Genomic DNA, 14,731 nt, shown 5'->3' on the forward strand with positions numbered 1-14,731 from the left:
AGAGTCTGTTATCACACTGAGCAAATCGGAGGGGAAAATAAACGTACAGGATTAAAGGGAGAGGGAGTGCAATTAGATGAACAACATTTGCAGATAACTAGCATGGAGGCAAAAGGCTGAGTAATTTTCTTCTTGGCTATGTTTCATAGAAATGCCACTGTTGGCATAAGGAACATGTAGGTGCAAACATTCCACCTGGCAATGCCACACTACTGACATGCAGCGGAAGCATGCCTTCCAATTGAAAGGATCTTCTACTGCGTCAGACTTTGAGCATTCAGTGTAGTGGTGTCAAAATCTTCAGTGCTGTCAGCCAACCTAAATTCAGCCCAGAGAAGAAATATCTCTCTCTCTCCACTCCCCACCACTTCCCCCCCGTCACCACCACCACCACCACCACATCATACAACACCTCCACCCGCCTTGTTGAGGAACAGCCCACATCAACAGTGATGCTACTTTGTGACTTTTGCCCCAGCTCCAGAAATTTTGATCTCAAAATGACCAGTTGCTCATGTGCAGTCAGTATAACATTATTACGCACGGAATATAGGAGACATCCACAGATCCATTTTGGCTTGAAGGTATCTGTTGTCAGTAACTAACATCATGGGCCCACTTGTGCCTGCACAGGCAGCCATTTTGATGGCTATCTTTACGTTTGTGCTCCTCATTCCATTTTTTCTATACTTTAACCATTGTCTGATTGCACGAAAGGAGCAACTAATTTGGTTCAGACTTCTGAATAAAGCGGAGACTTTGCTCATCTGTTCCTAGTTTGATTACCACAATCTGGAACCAGGCGTTCACAATTTAATTCCTCAAATTAGTGTGGTCTGGTGAAGAATGAACAAAAAAGTCAAGAAAATCAGATGAAAGAGAACAAAATAGCTGAAAAACAGCAAAGAAACATAGAAATTAAAATACATATTGTAGAAAGAATAAATAAATGGACTCATTTCTCATCAAGCTGAGAGATGTCAGTAGTTGGCAACTGAATACTTCACATTAGATATCCCACATCATATTACGGCAGTCAAATCCACAGCAATGTTACCTCTACTCTGAACCAATCAAGTGCCTCAACCCTTACTTCTAAAGAGCAATTACACAATCTATGTAGAATTTTCAATTTCCTGTACTAACCATTGTATAGCTCTTCTTGGTGGGTTTAACAATTAGTGAATTTGGTGAACTATTAGTGGTCGCTACTGTATTCATTGGGAACTAGGTTGAAACTACCCAACTCACTTTACATAATATAGTCAACAAAGGAAAGTGTTCTCCCTTCAGCTTGTGCTACATGTAAGCACTGGTCCCAGCACATAAAAACGTACAAGCAATTGCATTGTTTGATGCTTCTTTGATTTTATACTTTCCAACTGTAACAATCTGTTCCCAAATTGGTCCATTATTTTAAAAATAATACAACCAAGTGATTTGGGTAGTGCAATAAAATATGCCAAAGGAGCATATTTTTCATTTTAAACTACCAAAATTAAACTCCTGCCTTTGCAATATTTTCATTGCGATGATTTATACAGGAATAGTTTTCTGCTTTTTAAGCATTTTTCTTTATTATTGAAAAGTTCTATAGCAGCCAATTCAATATATTACAAATTATGTGCATAAGTTACCACAAAAGATTTGCTTCTGGTATATTTTTATGGTGACTTATTAATTGATATTCATTTTTTTAAGAATACAAGTGGCTGTAATCTTGCATTTTAATCCATTACTGAATCATTTGAAATAGTTAGAAAAAATTGCATTGAGTTGTTCAAATGTTTCATTGTGGATTCTCTTGAAATAAATGTTTCTATTTGTCTTTAAAACTACTTTTCTGTCAATTTCAAGCTGTCTCACTGGACACCACTTTCCAACCACCTTGCAGAACACTTTATTACAAAGTCAGAAATCAGATCAGTTTTAGGGTGTATTGTCTGGGATACGCACCAACTTTATTTATTCACAGGATGCAGCCATCCACTGGCTAGGCCAACATGCACTTCCCATCTCGAATTGCCCTTGAGAAGGGGGTGGTGAGCCACCACATTAAAACAATACAGTATTTAAGGTACAATACTCTGAGGAAGGGAGTTTCAGCATTTTGACACAGTGACAGTGAAGAACGTAATTAGAGTGCCAGCTTAGAAAACTGCAAGGTTTGGAGAGACAAAGTCTTTAGGCAAGTGTAAATTAATGAAATACAATGGAATGCAAACATAGTTCTTTTCCAATCTACACCTAATACAATATCTTGTATTCCAATACAAAGATGTGTTTACAACCCTCCATTATTTTTACCATGGCAATATTTATAATGTTTACCAGAAGACCTAACACATATTCTTGTCTTAGTTCTGGTAAACACGATAAATATTTGTATAGTGTAAATAATGAGGTTATAAATAAATTTTAGTCTCAAAATATAAGCCTCTGCAATGGCTCAATGTGTTAAAAAAAATGACTAATGATTTTACAGGCCAGAAGAATCATGAGTTGATTGCCAGTCTGTATTCACTGTGTCTTGGTCTGGGTACTATGATTGATTTAGTAGCTACACAGAGAAGAAATTTTCTTAAGATAAAGCACAAAAATATCAACACTACTGTAGGAAAGGGTATATTTTTGCAGGAAAAAAATCTCATAGCTAAATTGCAGCTGTCTAATATGCCAAAGAGTGTACTAATGCATGTAATTAGAATTCTGAATTGCAGTACAGTATTTCTAAAATCTGATTCAAATTACGGCAGTTTAGTTTTTCTTCATGTGGGAACATCAAGGTTATAATCCAATGGTAAGATAGAAGTACAAGTTCTGGCTCGACTGAATACTTGATATGAGCCATGCTGCCACAGAAAGGCTGAGTATAGCCTGGCATCAATGAATCCGAGAAGATAAAACTGGGTGGAGAATCTCCAGTGAGACTAAAGAGGATGAGAAATAGCTTCTGTAAAATAAAAACACAGACAAAATTCAGATATTAATTTTTCAATCAGAAGAATCAAGATAAATTCCACAAAATTGGTTTTCAGCACTGTGAATTTTCCAAGTTAACCAGGATAGAGTGAAAGCCTACTTCCAAAATAGTCCAGAGTGAAATTGGAACACTTTACCCAGAACACTGGATATATAAGTGGAAGATCAATAGATTTTACAAAGCAAGTGGTTAGGATTTGGAATGCACTGCCTGTGTGTGGAGTGGAAGCAGAATCATTTGAAAATTTCATAACATAACTGAATAGTTATCTGAACAGAACAAAATTTCAGGGGTACAGGAAAAAGAAAGGGGAGACGGCCTAACTGAGTTGCCCCTGCAGACACTAAGATATGTGGACAATCCCAGGAAGATGGAAGTCAAGAAGTCACTTGTACGACTAGAGTACAGACTCCCTAACAGTAACATTGTGGTAGAGTTGGGCATAAAGAAAGAGATAATGGAGCCTTCTCAAAAAGATAAGGCCATAATCATGGGAATTTTAATCTACATGCAGACTGGAAAATTCAGATTATTGTTCATAGAATGTTTTCAGGACAGTTTCTTAGAAAAGGAGCCAACCACAGATCAGGCAATGCAAGACCTGGTATTTTGTAACGAGGAAGGATTCATTAATGATCTAATTTTTAATGTTCCCAGAGGAAGAAGCAATCACAATGAATGAATTTCACATTGTGTTTGAGGAAGAGAACAATTGATCTAAGACGAGTCATTAACGTTTCCATATTAATCCAAACAGGAATCCCATCAGAATTCAAAAAGGCTAACAAATGTTTTATCAGCACAAAGCAGTGAATTGATTGGTAGCTGCATCTAGCAGTGTTTCCAGGAGTTGGTCCTTGCCCCTGAATTGTTGGCATCCCTTTCTGTGGTGCTTTTTCTGTACTTCTTCTTGCTGACAGGTGTTCTCAAAGAATTTTGGCTCTTCATGTAGGAGCTTCCTCTAAGTCAGTTTCTTCTAAACGAGGGTCTCCCATGTATTGAGATCGATGTTGCATTTCTTGAGGGAAGCATTCTAGGACGCCTGGTAACTCTTTATCTTCCACTCGTTCGAGTACCTTCCTTGAGCTGGGTGAAAATTTGCTTGGGAGTCGTAAGTCAGTCATCCTCAACATGTGGCCAGTCCAGCAGAGTTGGCTTCAAATGATCATGACCTCTTTGCTGTTGCTATTGGCTCCTTCTAGGATTCTAATATTAGTATGCCTGTCCTCACACTGATGTGGAGAATCCGTCTCAAACAGCATTGATTGCATTTCTCAAGCCTCGAGATGGGATATATATTTATCAACTAAGTTTCAGAGCCATAGAGAAAGTTGGAAGGATGACTGCCTTATACACAATGGTAAGGCTCGCATCCTGAGGCATTCGAAGGTGGCATTCACAGATTGGATGCGAATGAATCTCTGCATCAATGTCAGCCTTAGCTGAGTGATAGCCTCCTAGGTAGGGAAAATGTTCCTGTTTGGGAGGATTTCTCTGTTGATCTTATTGGAGAAAGGACAAGAGCTTGACCCTGTACAAGTTGGTAAAGGATTTGAGTCTTCTTAAGATCAAAGCTGAGACCAATTGTTAGGTATGATTTCATGAAGATATTAAGTGAGGCTTAAAGGTTCACTTCTGAGACAGCAAAGATGACACTGTCATCCATATAGTGAAGTTCGACAAGCAAGGTGTTGTTTTCTTCTTGGATTTCAACTACTTGAGGTAGAAATGTTTTAGTCCATCCTGTAGGCGGGGTTCACATCACTGAGAAGCTGAAGGTGAAGAAAAGTGGTAATGAACAGGCAGTATATTACCTTTAGAGTAATGGGTAAGGCTGGTAGGAGTAAGGAACAATGGATGAATAGAGATATTGAGGGTCTGGTCAAGAATAAGGAGATGGTATGTCAGGTGTGGACAACTAGGCTTAAGTAAATCTCTTGAAGAGTATAAGGGGAGTAGGACCATTCTTTCAAAGGAGGTCAGGAAGGCAAAAAGGTGTTATGGATAGCCTTGGCAGATAAAGTTAAGGATAAGGATAAGGATACAGAGATTCTACAAGCACATTAAAGACAAAAGAGCAAATAGGGAGAGAATAGGGTCCCGTAAAGATCAACAAGATGGTTTATGCGCGAAACTACAGGAGATGGGTGAGATACTAAACAATTACTATGCATCAGTCTTTACTGTGGAGAAAGCCTTGGAAGCTAGGGAACTTGGGAAAATAAATATTGATTTGTTGAAAATAGTCCACATTACAGAGGAGAAGTGCTGGAGATATTAGAGTCATACAATCGGAAATAGACCCTTCGGACAAACCAGTCTATGCCGAACATAATCCCAAACTGAACCAGTCTCACCTGCCTGCTCTTGGCCTGTTTCCCTCAAAACCTTTCCTATTCATGTATCCATCCAAATGTCTTTTAAACATTGTAACTGTACCCCCATCATGTGGTTACTTGGCTAGCACGCTTTCTGGTGAAGAGCTTCGCGAAAAGTACAGAGATTTTAGTGCTTAAGTGTTAAATTTACTATATTATTTCATTAAAATATATTTTTTTTAAAATTACTTCGACTGTGCTATCGCTTGTGTTCAGCTAACTACTATTTTTGTTTGATTTTTATTGGTATTTTTGGTGTCTCGCCCCAATCCTGCTTTTCCCATAGGCCCCATTATTTCTATTGCATTACTTCTACAACACGGCATTGTGCGAGAATGCAACTACTGTGTTATAGGAGAAATACCTGTACCATTAACTCTATCTGTACCTGTTATATTGTTAATACTTATGTAAGGTCACCCCTCAATCTTCTACACTCAAATAAAAAAGTACCAGCCTTTCTTCATAACTCTAGCCTTCCATAGCCAGCAGCATCTTGGTAAATTTCTTCTGAACCCTCTTCAGTTTGATAATATTCTTCCTACAACTGGATAATTAGAACTGGACACAGTATTCCAGAAGAGGCCTCACCAATGTCCTGTACAACCTCAACATGACTTCCAACTCCTATACTCAAAGGACTGAGCAATGAAGGCAAATGCCTTTTAACCACCTTGTCTATATGTGACACAAACTTCAAAGAAATATGTATCTGCACCCCTAGGTCCTTCTGTTCTACAACACTACCAAGGGCCAATTATTAATTATAAAAGCCTTACCCTTATTTGTTGTACCAAAATGCAATACCTCGCATTTATGTATCTTAAAACTAGAAAGGTAGATAAATCTCCAGGACCTGATCAAGTGTAATGAAGACATTGTGTGAAACTAGAGAAGAATTTGTGGGGCCCAACACAAAATATTTGTATTATCCACAGCCAAAGGTGAGGTGCCAGAAGACTGGACAGTGGCTGATGTTGCGCCTTTATTGAAGAAAGGCTAAAAGGAGAAGCCTGGTAACTACAAATCCTTGAATTTGATATCAGTAGTGGATAAGTTGTTGGAGGGGATTCTGAGAGAAAGGATTTATGTGCATTTGGAGGGGCAAGGACTGATGAGGGATAGCTAGCATGGCTTTGTGTTTGGGATATCATGTCCACAAACTTGATTGAGTTTTTTGAGGATGTGACCAAGAAGATAGATGAGGGCAGACTGGTAGGCATTGCCTACGTGGACTTTATTAAGGCTTTTGACAAGGTTTTGCATGGTTGATCCTGAAAAGATAGACTTTTAGGTGTAGTATACTGGTATTTTAATCTAATTATGGTTTACAATCACCATAAAAATAGAAACAATATAACTGTAATGAATTTACCTTGATGTGTTTCAACTGTGGTATTAACCCACCCACATTTCTATTCTTGATGATGATAGACCACATTCATGCAACTGCACATGGTAGATTAATTAGTAAAGTGAGATCACATGGGATTCAGGGAGAGCTTGCCAACTGGATACAAAATTGCCTTAATGATAGGAGACAGAGGAGGTGGTGGAGGGTTGTTTCTCAGACTGGAAGCTTATGACGAGTGGTATTCAGCAAGGAACTGTGCTGGATCTACTGTTGTTTGTCATTTTATATAAGTGATTTGGATAAGAACATAGGACACATGGTTAGGTAAGTTTGTGGATGACATTAGAATTGGTCATGATTTGGAGGTGCCAGTGTTGGACTGGGGTGTACAAAGTGAAAAATCACAATACCAGGTTATAGTCCAACAGGTTTATTTGGAAGCACTAGCTTTCAGAGCGTTGCTCCTTCATCAGGTGGTTGTGGAGTATAAGATCATAGGACACTGAATCTATAGCAAAGGTTTACAGTGTGATGTAACTGAAATTATATATTGAAAAAGACTTGGATTGTTGTTAAGTCTCTCATTTTTAGAATGGGCATGTTGGCTTCAGTTTTTTCATCTGTAAATTCCAGGACTTTCTTAACGTTACATTCTGAAGTGAATCTTAACTTGAGATAAATATGAGGTGTTGAATTTTGATAAGATGAACAAGGCCAGGACTGACACAGTTAGTTATAGAATCGCTAGAGTGTGAAAGCAAGCCATTCGGCCCATCGGGTCCACACCAACGGTCGAAAGAGCATCATCCTACCTTATCTGTGTAACCCTGCATTTCCCATAGCTAATCCACCTAGCCTGCCCGTCCCTGGACATTATAGGCAATTTTGCATGACTAATCGACCTAACTTGCAATCTTTGGACTGTGGGACGAAAACACAGCACTGGAAGAAACCCATGCAGACATGTGGAGAATGTGCAACCTCCATTCAGACAATCGCCCAAAGCTGGAATCAAATGGGGTGGTCCCTGGTGCTGTGAGGCAACAGTGCTTGCCAACTGGATACAAAATTGGCTTGATGATAGGAGACAGAGGAGGTGGTGGAGGGTTGTTTCTCAGACTGGAAGCTTATGACGAGTGGTATTCAGCAAGGAACTGTGCTGGATCTACTGTTGTTTGTCATTTTATATAAATGATTTGGATGAGAATATAGGACGCATGAGTTAATAGTTGGGCCCTGGGGAGTATTATCAAACAGAGAGACCTTCGTGCATAGTTCCTTGAAAGTGGTAGAAAAGGTGATAAAGAAAGCATTTGGCACACTTGCCTTCAATGCTCAGATTAGGAGATATAGTGAGGACTGCAGATGCTGGAGAAGTCAAACTCAATAAAGTGTGGCACTGGAAAAAGCACAGCAGGTCAGGCAGCATCTGAGGAGCAAGGGAGTCAACGTTTCAGGCTTAACCCTTCATCAGGATGTCCTGAAGTTCTGACGTTGTATTGTGGTCACACAGGAGCTGGTGAGGCCACCTTCGGAGTACTGTGTACAGTTCTGGTCACCCTGCTATAGGAAGGATGTTATTAAATTGGAAAGGGTGCAGAAAATATTTACAAAGATATTACCAGGCCTGGAGGGTTTGAGTTATAAGGAGAGGCTCGATAGGCTCGGACCTTTTTCCCTGGAGCGTAGGAGATTGAGGGGTGACCTTACAGTGATTTGTAAATCATGAGGGGCATAGACAAGGTGAATAGTGTAGGTCTTTTCCCTCAGGTAGGGGAGTTCAAAACTAGAGGGCATAATTTTAAGGTGCGAGGATAAAAGATATAAAAGAAACCTGAGGGGCAATTTGTTCACACAAAGGGTGGTTCATCTGTGAAATGAACTGCTAGAGGAAGTGGTATATACAGATACCATTCGGATAGGTCCAAGAATAGGAAAGATTTAGAGGGATATAAGCCAAATGCAGCAGGGTGGGATTAGTTTAGTTGGGAAACTTGGTCAGCATGAACTTGCTGGACCGAAGGGTCTGTTTCCGTACTGTGTGACTCTGTGACTCTTAAGATAGAGAAAAAGGTGGGGATGGTGGCACACCTCTGCTTGACCCTGTCCTGATCTCAGGATTATATCACATGCACAGTCTAGATTATAATATCTACAGGTAATGTCACTAGTTCAATCAACTTGAGTGTAGGGTTTTGCAGCTTCATCATCAGCTGGAGTCAATGCAGTATATCTGCAAGGCTGAGAGTTACATGAATAGCATGTCTTTAGATGTGATCCCCTGCAGTCAGAGAAGGAATGGGTGACCATCAGTTAAAAGGAGGGCAGGCAGGTGGTCAGGACAGACCTATTTGTATTTCACTCAAGATTTTCTATGTTGGAAAAGAGTGACAGTTCCTCTAGGGAGTCCTATCAGACCCCAGCTGCTCAAGGGGGGAACCATACAGAGGAAGAGCTACTGGGTCAGAAGACTCAACTGAGAGAGTTACAGATAGGCATTTCTGCAGCCACAGGATGGTAGGTACCTCTTGAGGCTAGGGTCAAGAATGTTGCTGATGGTTGCAGAACATTCTGAAAGGAGACGGCAAACAGTCAAAGATAACAGTTCACATTACTAGTAATGACATCGATAAAAATAGGGATTAGTTCCTGCAAAAAGAATTGAAGGAGTCAAGTGGCAGATTGAAAAGCATGACTTCAAAATATTGTAATCTTTGCATTATTCCTGATGCCACATGAATAGGCAGATAGATGAACGCATGATTGAAAAGTTAGTGTAAGGAGGAGGGCTCTATATTGGTTCCTGAGGAAGGTGAGGCTTGCACAAGTCCAGCAGGTTACACCTAAATCACAACAGAGACAACATCTTTGTGACAGTGATGGCTAGTTCCATTGATGGGGATTGACACTCATTTGGCAGGCGAATGGGATATGAAGTGGATGTACAACAGTGGGTGATGCACAGACACACGTAGAAGAAAAGCCAAGTCAGAATGCCACCACATCCAAGTTCCCTTCCTGACTTGGGACTATATCGCTGCTTAGACTGCGGTGGTTCAAAAAGACAACTCAAGGGCGATTAGGGATGGGCAATAAATACTGGGCCAGCCTGCTAATTCCACACCTCATGAATGATTTTAAAAAAGACTCCAGTACTGCCCATATGTGGGAACTGATTTATTAAGACAATGAAGAATGGTATCCTGTAGTTGCAGACTACTACTCAAAACTCCCTTTTATCTGAAGGATCAAAGACTTATGACCTACAATAATCTCAGCAGGTCAAATTCTGTCTGCAGAACAAAGGATTGCTGAATCAGTAATATGCAACAGTGGAACTCAATTGATCTCCAAAGAATTTCATGAATTTGCTGAGGAGTAACGGTTCAACATGTTACCCAAAGGGACATCAAGTTGAACTATGTTGCATTGAGACAGTCTACAGAACATTCACAAAATTACTGAAGAATCCAAACCTCACCTTACTGCCATTCTGACCTACACTTCTATAGGCTGACAAAGATTAGAATGCAGAGCTAGTGAATATAAGAAAACATATAACACCCCTGCCAAGGAGGATGCTTACTCCCTTGAAGAGAGTAAGACAACTCACTGATAGAAAGAATAGAAGGTCGCACAAGTAGAAGATGGTCATCCCTTGCACAAATATGTTAAGTCCCTGCCTGAATTGTTGACAGGACAGGACAAACTTTACATGTGCAGGATCCAACATGTAAACCTGAAGCCTAGCAAAGGTTCTTTGTGAAGTTGAGGCTTCAAGATCATACAATATTGGGACCTAAACAAATCAGCAAATGAGAAGGAACAGAGTCCACACTTGAACTCCATCTGAGCTCAAAAAAGCTCACTAACTAGTGACATAACATCAACAGCATCACCCACAAAGTAATGCAGCATCAACACCATCACCTGTAAATAAAAGAACATGAGCAAAATCAAGCATGACTCCAACACAACAGGAACAATGTGAACATCACTGCATTCTAACTCTTCACAGAGCAATAACTGACAAATCCAAGAAGGCTCAACACCCTTACCCAGAAGCGATATCATGAATATGGGGAAACCCAGTACAGCAGACTGTAAACATAAAGCAAAATACTGCAGATGCTGGAAATCTGAAATAAAACTCTAAAAGATCTGGAAAAGCTCAGTAGGTCACATGGACATATTAAACCTCTCTCATTACCTTCATGAACTCAGCCTATTTCTCACACGCCATGCTGCACTGTCCATTTCACACTTCATCTGAACTTTCTCTCCCCGTTAGGACTTAAGGAATGCAAGTTCTAATCACTCAGACACTTCTTTTTGTCAGCACCTACACCATGATCCCAGCACCAAACATCGAACCATTTTCAGGACTGTCACTGAACTCATTGCCTCTGAAGAGCTTTTCAACCTGGGAAAAAAAAATCCCTGAATAAATATTTTCCAATTTTGACTTGAATTTTTCTCAGATTGTCCAGGTGCTCCCCAAAATTGTTCTGACAGGTTTAATTATTTCAAACATTTCCAGTCTCCTGATATGTCTTCCTTTTTCCTCAGTTAAGGATACTCAAGTACATTACAAAAGTTGGTTGTTTGATACACAATATAAAATAAAGTCATAATTGGTATAGTTTTAATATATAGTAGTTTGCTTTAAAGAAAGAGGGATAGTACGTTATTCATAAAGAGCAAGGAATTGTTATACAAATACACAGGGTAACATAGTGCTACATTACAGTTCGGTGCTGAGCAACTGCACTCCAGCCGCATATGCAGCTGTATGAAATGCTTATTGAATTTCCATCATTTTGAGTCTATAACTGTGATTATTTCAAACTTACATGAACCAGAAGACACAATTGCTTCTCCTGGTTACGGCCTTTCACTTTATCATAATGTCATAAGTGAGGATGTTTGCTGATGATTGCACAATGTTCAGCACCATTTGTGACTCAGAAACTGAAAGAGTTCATGTTCAAATGCAATAATATCTGGACTTGGGCTGACAATTGGCAAGTAATATTTGTACCACATAAATGCCAGACAATAACCATCTCCAATAAAAGACAATCTAATCACTGTCCCTTGATAGTGAATGGTGTTACCATCACTGAATTCCTGACTATCAACGTCCTGGGGGTTACCTTTGACCAGAAACTCAACTGAACTCGTCACATAATCACAGTGGCTACAAGAACAGGTCAGAAGCTAGGAATCTCCTGACTCCCCAAAGTCTGTCCACTATCTTCGTGACTCACTAAAGCCTATTCACGCAACAATAAATTATATTCTATTCTCTTCTATTTTGTACAAGGCAAAAGTCAAGACAGTGATTGAATACTTCCCAATTGCCTAAAAGGATGAAATTTCAACAGCATTCAGGAACCTTGACACCACCCAGGAGAAAGCAGCCTGCTTGATTGGCACCATGTTCCATCGGTGCTCAGTTGCAGCAGTGTGTACTGTAAGGTCCACTGCCCAAATTCACCAAAGATCCTTAGATAGCACCTTCCAAATCCCTGACTACTTGCATCCAGAAGGGAAGGATAGCAGATATATGGGAACACCACTACTTGCAAGTTCCCCTTCAAGCCACTCACCATCCTAACTTGGAAATATATTGCTGTTACTGAATCAAAATCCTGGAATTCCCTCCCTAATGGCATTGTGGGTCAGCTACACCACGTGAACTGCAGTGGTTCAAGAAAGTAGCTCACCACCACCTTTTCAAGGACAACTAGGGATGGGCAATAAATGCTGGCCCAGCCAGCAATGCCCACATCCCATGAGTGAAATGAAAAAGAAATATCTATTGAGAAAAGAGTACAAACTTAAGTCCTGATAATGCTATTAAATTTGAAATTTATCAAATATGTTTTACTAACTGTAATTTCACCAGAACACACAATATACAATTCATCAAATGTCTACCATCAGATTTTTATTAAATTATTCAAAGTTTTAAAAAAAAACCTTAAAATTAGAAGTCAAAGATGCAGTTACAGGTACTCTAATAGGTCCAAGTTATACTCATTTCTTTATGGGATTTGTGAAACATTTTCAACTTGTGCTCCTCCTACAACACTTTCTCCAGTACATGGATTGGCACTGCTTCCTTCTCTCATCCAGAACTGGAAAAATTCATCAATTTTGCTTCCAAATTCCAACCTGCTCTCACCTGGTCCATCTTGGACTCTTTCCTTCCATTCTCTTACTTTTGTTCCACTTGCTCCTTCATCAATAGTATAAAAACACCATCATTTACAGCCCCTTCAGTTCAGAAGTCATAATTGGGCTCAAAACAACATTAACTTTCTTTCACCAGCCATACTGACAGACCTACTGAGTTCTTTCAGCACCTTTTGTTCTTATTTCAGTTCTTCAGAATCCACAGTATTTTGGTTTCAAAGTAAAACACTGTGGTTGCTGAAAATGTTAAGCAAAAAGAAGGTGCTGCAGAAGCACAGTGGGTCTGGCAGCATCTGTGGAGAGAGGAAGAGTTAATGTTTTGAGGTCAGTGTAACTTTTCCTCAGAACCCAAACAGTTTGATCTTCTCCTCTAGAGCTGTTAGACCTGATGAATTTCTCCAGCATTTCTATTTTTATTTCTGTGTTTTGGTGACTTGATTTTACATTACTTATTTTGTTGAATGAAAATACAATTGCTGCCATCTTTCTATTTAAAAAATGACACTGTCTGATGGACATTGTCGGACAGAAGATCTGCAGAATATAGTAATGTTTGAAAACTAGGGATGCTTTCAGAGTTTTAAGTGGCTGGCCAAACTCCTCTGAGGTCTAAATGACAAGGCCCCCTCCTTCAAAGGTGTACAAATAGCCAACATTGACAAGATGGGCAGAATGATCTCTGCCTGATCTATATCTATTAAAGAAAGAGGGTTTTGCGGTCTTCAGTCGGAAATTTCGTGGACTTCAAAACATTTTGCTGTCAGTTTCCACACGTTAAAGGGCGTTTATAAACTCTTGTTTTCAAAAAATGTGAAGTCAAACTATCCAGGATCAAACAGTCGGACTTATGTCGGATAGAGTTCATGACAACAAACTGGTAGACAACCTGAACTCATAACTTGTACCTTTAATGACCAGACTCGGCCTGAGTGCACTGAATTTAAACGCCGAGCCTCCTTTACCGCCGACACTCTGCTCTCATTTCTCTGGTTAATTTCACAGCGACATCAGAGCACACCCAGAACCTTCCACACGTCCAGCCAATCGCAGCGCCTCACGCCGTGCGGCCCGATTCCGATTACGTTTCACACAAACATGCGCTTGAGCCTGAGCCCCACCCCGTGTGAAGATGCTGTGTGGCACGTCATTACCAACCGCCGGCAAAGGCGAGGAGGAAGAAAGCGTTGAGAAGGCAATCGGCTGGAAAGGGGAGTGCGTCACTTCCAGACCTGCCGGAAGTGTGATGTGGCTATGAAGTGTGCAGGATGGTGAGTGAGGGTTTGTCTTTTTTGTTCTGGTGTTGCAGGTGTTTACTGACTAGCTTAGGTTCTGATAAGTGTTTGTGGAGTTAGTGTGTTCCTATTGACAGCCCTATTTGTTTTTGCTGCTGCTCTGCAGTATGGGATAGGAGATGGGGGAATAGCAGTGTATTGGGTCAGGGCCTTCAGGTAACAGACTGTTTTCTACCGGTTTTACTGGCTGTTATCGAAACAAATAATTTATCCGAACAATTGGAGTAAGTAAACCCGTGGACGGGCCAAATTTAGATGCAGATGTTCCAGAGTAATCAGTTACGATGCGGAGTAACCGTTCAACAGCAAATATTTCCTGGGATCACTTATTTTTAAATGGCCTAAATTCCACATTGTTGGAGTCGATCTTATTTTAAGTATTGACACATGGCGTCCTTTTGGCCTGATAGTAATGATTATGTTGAATATGTATATTGACCTCTATGGAAGATTGACTTGTGGGCTGTCTTCATAGAACGGTTATAAGAGGAGGCTATTTAGTTCGCTGTGATTGTACTAGCTC

The 14,731-nt window shown here is 40.1% G+C and overlaps 2 protein-coding genes across 6 annotated transcripts in view; one reads left to right on the forward strand and one right to left on the reverse strand.

The window, feature by feature from the left end:
* xrcc4 (X-ray repair complementing 4) overlaps nt 1-13,960 on the reverse strand; it is a 386,273-nt gene extending 372,313 nt beyond the window's left edge. The window contains exon 1 of one of the 5 annotated variants that reach the window (XM_043708485.2): nt 13,822-13,960. The gene's annotated coding sequence lies outside the window, so the exon portion shown is untranslated. The remainder of the gene's footprint in view (nt 1-13,821) is intronic. The other 4 variants (XM_087999705.1, XM_043708491.2, XM_043708498.2 and 1 more) reach the window with 4 other exon arrangements.
* Nucleotides 13,961-14,049: 89 nt separating this feature from the next.
* Nucleotides 14,050-14,731, forward strand: part of tmem167a (transmembrane protein 167A) — a 31,393-nt gene continuing 30,711 nt past the window's right edge. The window contains exon 1 of the mRNA XM_043708560.2: nt 14,050-14,184. Within this exon, the coding sequence (XP_043564495.1) occupies nt 14,182-14,184 (3 nt within the window). The 5' untranslated portion in view covers nt 14,050-14,181. The remainder of the gene's footprint in view (nt 14,185-14,731) is intronic.

Source organism: Chiloscyllium plagiosum, unplaced genomic scaffold, assembly GCF_037043375.1.
Source record: "Chiloscyllium plagiosum isolate Xiang-an unplaced genomic scaffold, Cpla_swu_hap1 HiC_scaffold_2, whole genome shotgun sequence".
Classification (NCBI taxonomy): Eukaryota; Metazoa; Chordata; class Chondrichthyes; order Orectolobiformes; family Hemiscylliidae; genus Chiloscyllium; species Chiloscyllium plagiosum.